Source organism: Mus pahari, chromosome 12, assembly GCF_900095145.1.
Source record: "Mus pahari chromosome 12, PAHARI_EIJ_v1.1, whole genome shotgun sequence".
Taxonomy (NCBI): domain Eukaryota; kingdom Metazoa; phylum Chordata; class Mammalia; order Rodentia; family Muridae; genus Mus; species Mus pahari.
This window is the reverse complement of record NC_034601.1, coordinates 43,775,117-43,784,768: the sequence shown is the minus strand read 5'-3', so window position 1 is coordinate 43,784,768 and position 9,652 is coordinate 43,775,117. Positions and strand designations below refer to the sequence as shown.

At 36.1% G+C, this 9,652-nt stretch overlaps 1 protein-coding gene across 1 annotated transcript in view; it reads left to right on the top strand.

Moving 5' to 3' along the window:
- The first annotated feature begins 738 nt into the window (after positions 1-738).
- Positions 739-9,652, top strand: part of Hhla2 (HERV-H LTR-associating 2) — a 31,411-nt gene continuing 22,497 nt past the window's right edge. The window contains 1 exon segment of the mRNA XM_029544335.1: positions 739-837. Within this exon segment, the coding sequence (XP_029400195.1) occupies positions 739-837 (99 nt within the window).

The following is a 9,652-nucleotide window of genomic DNA, read 5'->3' as shown; positions in this document are numbered from 1 at the left end:
TGCAAAGATACCAGCATAGTTGATAAGAAATGAATTTAAAAGTACGGATCCAAGTCAGGAGAGCACGCCTATCAGGTCGCACTTTTGCTCATTCTGGAATATGCAGTCACTTGCTTTCCAATATCAAATCACCTGAAGCTTTGGTGTTCACTCCTCTCATTCCATGTGGAAGGCTATTTTATTTTGTAGGAATTATTGCTATTGCAAAATAGAGTTTGATTAAAGTTTAGTAGTGGCTTGACTTTTCCTGAATCACTTACCTACTGCCCAGAGAGATGGGTTGCCATGATTGTCCATGCCTGACTTATTAGCCTATCCTCAGTTGGAATAGTAGGACAGGAGATTTCGATTAACTGAGATTAATGATCCTTTTCAGAATGAAATGAAAACTGGAGAAGAAAGACTGAGTTGAAGGCAGTGTTTCTAGGTAGGAAGAAACTTCTCCTACTTCCTTAGCTGGGGCTTTGGATTTCCAAGCAGATGGCAACAATATGAATAAGATCATGTCATTCATCATCTAAAGTGGGCATTTTGGAGAAGAAAAGAGGCTTCAGTGAATAATTAATGGAATAGACACATCCTATCAGAAGAAGACTCAGCAATTGTAAGGGAGGCTATTGGAACAACTGCACTAAGTAATCTTGTTCCTGGTGTATAAGACAAGATATGGCTGAAAAGCCATATAAGATTTCACAATCACCACCCACCACTTGCTAAGAGAAAATAACTTCATAGAACATGGACAAAGTCTCAGAAAAGGTTCATGACTCACAAAAGATTAAGCCTGTGCAAGAAACTATCAACCTGATGATTGGCTCTCAGGGGAATAACTTGGCGGTAATGAATCATGCTTTCAGTGTGAGGTTTCATAACAGAATGCTCCAAATTCATGAACCTGATGTAATTCAAAATCTTGACTGACATTTGCCAAGTGTGATCTTGAAGAAGTTATTTTGTATCTTTAAATTCTTGTCTTTGCCTATAAAATGGCAGTTATAGCATGACACATGATTATTCTTAGGAATACATATTGATTATATATATATATATATATATATATATATATATATATATATATATAACTGATAGTTAAATATTACTGTATGGTTAGAGTTCTGAAAGGTTAATGTAACCAACATGGAATAAAGAAAAAGGTTTAGTCTCCTAGCAAACATAGTTAATGCTAATTCTTTCATTTATCTTCATTTAGTTAAAATGCCAATTGCTTCCTCCAAGACCACTACAAAAACAAACAAAAATCCACTAAAAGATAAAAACATGAAAGAATGGCTGAATTCTTCTCTTGTGGTTTAAAAATGTCTGTAGAATTCTCTATAACTAGAAACTTTCAAAGTACTTTCAGGATTGATAGAAAAGTCTCTCATAAGACTTTGTTTTCCTTTGTTTGATTATTACAATTAAGTTCATTGGTAATTAAAGATTGGTCACCCTAATTATATTGGAGAATAGAGGAACAAAATATAGAAAAATGATACTGTGGCCCGACCACTTCTCTGCCTACCACCTGGACAGCTGCACCAGGAGCATCCCATTTAACATCCCTTCAACCAAATCTCCTGACCGTGCACCCAACTGCCGTGAACTTTATATTGTTTCTCTGAGCTACCTGCTCCACACTCCCCCACCAGGCCTGCTGTACCAGGATCATCCAGGTTGCCCACCCAGGGAGTGCTACATCAGAAATATCCAGGTTAGGCCTCCTTCCCAGTGACCTGCTACACCAAGAACATCCAGAGAGAACCAGCTGGCAAAGGGCCAGTGTAAGAACACAATCTACAAGAGCCAGGGCAACATGGAAGCTTTGAAGCAAACCCATCTCAGTATAGCAAGCCCTAGATGTCCTAAAACAACAGAAACACAAGAAAACTTTCTTGACCTTAAATCCAATCTTATAAAAATGATAGAGACCTTTAAAGAGGAAATGAATAAATCCCTGAAAGAAATAACAAAGACTACAATTAAACAGATGAAGGAAATGTACAAAACTGTTCAAGATCTGAAAATGGAAACAGGAGCAATAAGGAAAACACAATCTGAGGGAATCCTGAAGAGGGAAAACAGAAAAGAGAGCAGGAACTACAGACACAAGCATCACCACCAGAATACAGGAGAAGGAAGACAGAATCTCTGGGGTAGAAGATTTGTTAGAAGAAATTATTCATCAATCAAAGAAAATGTTAATTTAAAAAAAAAAAAAACCTGACACAAAACATTCAAGAAATCTGGGACACTATGAAAAGACCTAACCAAAGAATAAAAGGAATAGAAGGTGAAAAGTCCCACCTCCAAGGACCAAAAAATATTTTCAACAAAATTATAGACATACAAGAAGCTTACAGAACACCAATCAGATTGGACGAAATATGAAAATCCTACTGCCACATAATAGCCAAAGTATTAAATCTACAGAACAAAGAAAGAATATTAAAAGCTCCAAGAGGAGAAGACCATGTAACATACAAAGGCACACCTTTCAGAATCACACCAGCTTCCTTCCCTTCTTTTGTTTTTGCTGGGATGGAATTACTTACTTCCTGTGTTTTGTTGGGTGAAGTCAACTTCCTTGGGTAGGAGTTTTCCTTCTATAATTTCTGTAGGGCTGGATTTGTGGATAGATATTGTTCAAATTTGAACAATTTTGTCTTCGAATATCTTGTTTTCTCCATCTGTGGTGACTGAGACTTTTGCTGGATATAGTAGTATAGGTTGACATCTATAGTCGCTTAAACTACAAAATATCTGTCTAGGCCCTTTTAGCTTATAGATTCCTTTTAGATTCTGTTGAGTTAATGGACTCAATTCCCTAATAAAAAGATATAAGCGTTGGATTATATCTTTTGAATGCATGTGTAAACAGGATTCACCATTCTGCTGCAAATAAGGAGCACACCTCAGCAACGGAGACAGAAATTTTCTCAGAGTAAAGGGCTGGAAAAAAGTTTTCAAAGCAAGCAAATCAAAGAAGCAAGCTGGAGTAGCCATTCTAGTATCTAATAAAGTAGACTTTCAACCAAAAGTAATTAAAAGAGATGGGAAAGGATACTTCATAACTTGTCAAAGGAAAAATCCAACATGATGGCATCTCAATTATAAACATCTCTGCCCCAAAGTAAAGGGTACCCACATTCGTAAAAGAAACATTACCAAATCTTAAATCATACATTGAACTCCACATATTAATAGTGGGAGACTTCAACATTCCATTCTTGTCATCGAGGTAGAAACTGAACAGAGAAATAATTAAATTAACATAAGTTATGAATCAAATGGATCTAACAGATATGTATAAAAGATTTTACCGCCACACAGTAGAATATATCTTCTCAGCACATCATGGAACTTTTTCCAAAATTGACTATATAATTTTTCACAAAGCAAGCCTCAACAGATACAAAAAGAAATTGAAATAACATCCTTTATCTTATCAGTCCACCATAGATTAAAGCTGGAATTCAGCAAACAACAGAACAAAAGAAAACCTACAAACTCCTGGGAACTGAACTACTCTCTACTCAATGATCACTAGGCCAGGGAAGAAATAAAGAAAGAATATAGAGACTTTCTAGAATGCAATGGTGAATGAAGATGAAGAGACAACATTGCCAAATTTATGGGACAAAATATAAGTTGTGCTAAGAGGGAAGCTCCTTCCTCTTATGCCTTCTATGTACCACTTAGTGCTTTCATAAGAAATTGGTGCCTTTGCATACCTGCAATTTAAAAATACATCTGAAAGCTCTAAGGAAAAAAATAGGCAAACACACCCAAGAGGAGTAGATGGAAGGAAATAAACAAACTCAGGGCTGAAATCAATCAATTAGAAACAAAGGGAACAACAGAAATAGTTATCAAAACCAAGAGCTGGTTCTTTTTGAAAAGATCAACAAGAAAGTTAAACCCTTAGCCAAACAACAAGGCAGAGAGACAGTTTTCAAATTAACAAAAGCAGAAATGAAAATGGAGATAGACACTGGGGAAATTTCATGCAACATTAGAACTTATGTCAAAAGCATGTACGTACACCTCAAAACTGGAAAATCTAAGCAGGCCTATGACCCCCAGTAAAATAAAAGCAGTTATTAAGTCTCCCCAAAACAACCACAAACAAAAAACAAAATAACAAAAAACAAAAAACCCAGGCCCAGATGATTTTAGCATAGAATTCTACCAGACTTTCAAAGAAGAGTTAATGCCCACACTCCTCAAAATATTCCACAATAAAACCAATAAAAACAGAAGGAACATTGCCTAATTTATTTTTCTGAGGACATAGTTACCATGATACCCAAACTGTGTAAAGACATAACAAAGAAAGAGAATTACAGACCAATTTCCTTGTGAACATAGATTCAAAAATACTCAATGAAATAATTGCAAACTGAATCCAAGAACACATCAAAACAATCATCTACCATGATTACTCTGGATTCATTCCAGGGAAGGACGAATGTTTCAACAGTGTAAATTAATAAATGTAATCCACCTCATAAACAGACTGAAAGACAAAAACTTCATGATCATCTCAATAGGTGTAGAAAGGCCTTTTACAATATCCAAAACCCTTTCATGATAATAGACCTAGAGAGATGAGTCATACAAGAGACATATTTCAATGTAATGAAGGCAGTTTTCAATAAATCCACAGCCAGCATAAACCTAAACAGAGAGAAACTCAAAGCAATTTTACTAAAATCAGGAACAAGACAAGGATGTCCATTCTCTCCATACCTATTCACTATAGTATTTGTTGTCTTATCTAGAACAAAAGACAACTGAATGAGAACATGGGAATATAAATAGGAAAGGAAGAAGTCAAAGTATATTTATTTGCAAATGATATTATTATATATAAAGTGGCCCTAAAAATTCACCAGGAAACCCCTATAACTGATAAATATTTTCAAAACAGCAGTAGAAATTAAAATCCCAAAATATAATTAGCACCCCAAAATATGTAGCCTTCCTATGAACAAATAACAAACAGATTAAGAAAGAAATTAGGGAAATAACATATTTCACACTAGCCTCAAATAATATATCTTGGGTAACTTTGGTGAAGCAAGTGAATAACTTATATGTTAAAAATGTTAGGACATTGAAGAAATAAATTGAAGAAGTTATGAGAAGATGGAAAGATCGCCCTTGATCATGGATTGGGAAGATTCATATAGTTATAATGGCCATTTTACTAAAATAAACCTATAGATATAATTCTCATGAAAATTCATACAGTAATCTTCACAGATCTTGAAAGGACAATTTTTCAGACTAAAAAAATCAAGGAAACTATAAAAATCAAGATAGCTAAGACAGTTCTGAATAATAAAAGAACTTCTACTGGTATCACCATTCCCATTCTTAAGTTTTACAATAGAGCTATAGTAATAAAAACAGTATAGCACAGGAATAAGAACAGACGCATTGATCAACATAATCAAATTGAAGACTTTGACATAAGTCAATTCACCCATGGACACCTAATATTTTATAAAGACACCAAATACATACTGGAAAAAAAATAGCATCTTCAACAAATAGTGCTGGCTAAACTTGATAGCTACATAGAAGAATGCAAATAGATCAATTCTTACAACCCTGCACAAAACTCAACTCCAAAATGGATCAAGGACTCAACATAAGGCCAAATACACTGAATCTGAAGGAAGAGAATGTGGGAAATAGTTTGAACTCATTAGCAAAACAAAAGACTTTCACCTCATGAAATTGAAAAGCTTCTATATGGCAAGGTACATTATCATCACCTAGAAATAGCAGGCTACTGAATGGGAAAATATTTTTATTAACTACATATCCAATAGAGTGCTTATATCCAAAATACATGGATATAAAAAGTCAAACTAATTAAATATTGGGTGCAGAACTGAACCGAGTTAAACATTGAAACATGAATAACTAAGAAACATTAAAGAAATGTTCACCATCTTTAGTCATCGGAAAAGCAAAATTACTCTGAAATTTTATATTATACCAGTCATAATGGCCAAGATTAATAAAACAATTGACAGCTCATGTGAGGATAGGAAGTTAGGGAAATGCTCATTCTTTCCTTGTCGGAGTGAAAACTTGTTCCACAACTATGAAAATCAGTGGTGTGGGGCCTCAGGAAGCTCAGAATAGATCTACCTCGAGATCCAGCTCTACCGTTCTTGGGTATATGCCAGGAGGATTCTATCATGTATTATAGAAATATTTCTTCAACTGTGTAAACTTGTGCTCTATTCACTACAACCAAAAATTGGAAACCCCAAAGATGCCCATCAACAGAATAATAGATCAGCAAAATGTAGTATATTTACAAAGTAAAATATTCTTCAGTTGTATAAAAATAGAGCAAATGCACAAAATCTTATATGTGGATTTTAACTTTCAAGTCTCTGGTAAGCATCCTATTATCTAAGTAACCACAGAGGTTAAGCATAGATTAAGGAACTGTGCAGGAGGAAGAGATGTAGAGAGAAACAGGAGGGAGTCTGGAATGAGAGGATTAAACAGGGATGGAGATGGACTAGGGCTTCAGGGAGAGAATATGAGGAGGGACTACTTAAACTCTAAGGGCCACTTGAGGGATCATACAGAAACCTATTATAGTAGAAATACACACACACACACACACACACACACACACACACACACACATATGATATCTGAATGGAATAGAATCATCAAATCATGAAGGAGACAAAGCCACAAATAGACATCCCTTCCCACCAAGTAAAATTTCCAGTGCCAGGAATGGGTTACAGCTAACTGAGTTTTTGTCCAAAGGGGCCCTACGGAGATCTCTAAACAAATCAGACTAGTGGTAAGGGTAGTGGTTACTCTCTATAAACTGATAGGGCCCTATTGCTGAAGACAACACGTATGTGACCCATTGAAGATCAAGTCAAGCTGTTGGCTACCTAGAAACTTCAACCCTAGTGACTAGAGTTCATGGTACTTTGATCACACTATCAAAGGAGAAAGTGAATGCCAACTCTGTTACAAACCCTTCTATCTACTATACTGACCTGCTTGTATGATACGGTGGTGCAATATTTTGGGTTAACTAACCACTACCTGATTGGATTAAAGGCCCACTCAGAGATGGAACCAATTCTTGACCTGGTGTGGGGGCGGGGATGGGGTGGGGAATCAAATACTATTTTTCTGCTAATGGAAATGAAGTGATAAAATGACAACTAACACCATTGTGCTCTACTCATAAATAAGTATCTAACTAAAGTTATAGTCTTCAGTAGATGAAAACTAATACAGAGACCAACAACTGGACTATTTTCAGAGAGTGAGAGATCTTTGAACATTCAGTCCTAAATGGGATATCTTCATCAAATCCCTTCCCTCATTGCTCAGGAAGAGGCAGAAAAAAATTAAGAGTAAGAGGAAATGGATGATACCAAGGAAACAATATCTTCCCAACACAACAGGACTGGCACACATACAAACTCACACAGACAGTGACAGCATGTGCTGGGCCTGTACAGGTTTAAACAAGATGGAGTCCCAGAACTATGCTGAGGAAATAGACATGAGATCCCATCCCCAACCAGAAAGCTATCTCCAATTAACAACTTCTTCCAACAGAAAAACTAGTTTTTCCAATGGTGTCTCACTAGGTAAACAAGCACACTTGGAGACAAGCTCCATGCTCAGCCGTAGATATCCAACATAGAATGAGCTTAATTGGAAATATTTTGTGTCTCAGATTGCTTTGGGTATTTTCAAATTAAAGTTAATGAATTTATTTATTTATTTATTTACTTACTTAAACTCTATTGGTCTTTTTCTTGTATGTTACCATTTCTGATTTTGTGTTTTTAAGGGCTTTGTATGTGTGTGTCTGCATTTCTCTTTCTCTGTTTCTTGGTTAGCTTTTTTAAAAAATTGTTTTATTTTTGTTTGTTCATTTTTCTGCTTGTCTGTCTGTTTTCTTAAGAAAGAGAGAGAAAAGACATGGAGGAGAAATGGTGGGGAGGTAAGGAGGTTCTAGGGGGAGGTGAGGATGAAGAAACCATGATCAGGATATATTATATGAATACAATTTTATCTTTAATAGACAAACAGAAAGCACTGGGATATTATCATCAAAATGCTGTTGATTTCCTTATTCATTCTTAGTATTAATGCCTTGTTAGATAATTAGTTATTTTCTCCTGTAACGCGCTACCGTCTCGCCAGCAAGAATGACGCGACACATCAGGATCCTTCTGCAGTAAAGCTTTAATGCATCTCGAGAGGCAATGCATAAGCTACAGGAAAGCGGAGACCCCGAGGTGAAAAACCCTCTCCCTTATATAGGAAATGTTCTCNGCCTATGACATGTAGCTCCCTGGTTGGCTGCTCACTATCGGCCCAGATGACGCCACGGGACAGGCAGGGCACAAGGGAATGGAAATTTACCCAGCACATGCGCAGACTGCTTGTTTACTAGTTAGAACACAGGATGCCAGCGCCATCTTGCCATAGCGATTGTGAGGACGGCTCCCCACATTCTCCCATCCCACAGGTTGTCCCAATGTATTTTCTTCAGCACAAAGAAGCTTCTCATTTTGTTATAATTCCAACTGTCTACTCTGACTTTGTTGTCAATGCTTCTCAAGTCTTATCTAGGATATTATTGTCTACACTGGTGTCTTAGTCTTGTAGTGCTTTCCTTCTTTTCTTCTAGGAGTTTTTGGCTTTTTTGTTTTTTTGGTTTTTCTAGGATTTTTGTAATTTTGTTATTGCATTTAGGTTTTTGATCAGTTGAAAGTTTAACTACATTTTGTGTGAACTGGTATTTTGCCTGCATATATGTCTAGGCATATATTTGTATGTCTGGTGTCCATGGAAACCAGAAGAAGGCATCAGATGACATGACTAAGTTTATAGGTAGAATGAACCACCATATGAATGCTGGGAGTTGTACCATGGTCATCTAGAGAAGCAACATGTATTTAACCTCCAAGTTATCTCTCTAGCCTCACATGACTATATTTTTAAAGTTAGTCTAACCAATAGTATCATTGGGAAGTGCTAGAACCCTAAATAGATAGGGCCTAATGGGATGTCTTTAGGCTATTGACAAAATGTTTTCAATTGCTGTGTACTTTATTGCTTTCTCGCTCTCTTTTCTTTGTTGGCTAGGAAATACATGATTCTACTCCACCATGTTAGGCTACCACAGACCTGAGGTGATGAAACCAAGTGAAAATGACCTACAATTTCTAAGCTGTGATCAAAAGCAGTTTTTTTTTTTTTTTTTTAAATAGGTTGACTATCTCAAGTATTTTGTGGTGATAGAAAAATGACCAATATATTTTTGCATGATGATCATGCATCCGACAACATTACTAATTTTACTTAGCACCTTTGTTTGGCTTCTTTAATGGATTTGTTAGCTTTTCCTATTGATAAATCATGATATCTCTAAACAGGGACAATACATTTCTATATGGGTGCCTTCTGTGTATTTCTCTTGCCTGGTTGTTCTGGTTAAGACTTCTAGTACCACACTGATAAAATGGTGAGTGGCCATATGTAACTTGTTCCAGATCATAGATGATATACTATCAGACTTTCCTAAGCTATTGGCAAGAGGTTTTCCATATAGGTTTTTAAAATCAAGGTACAT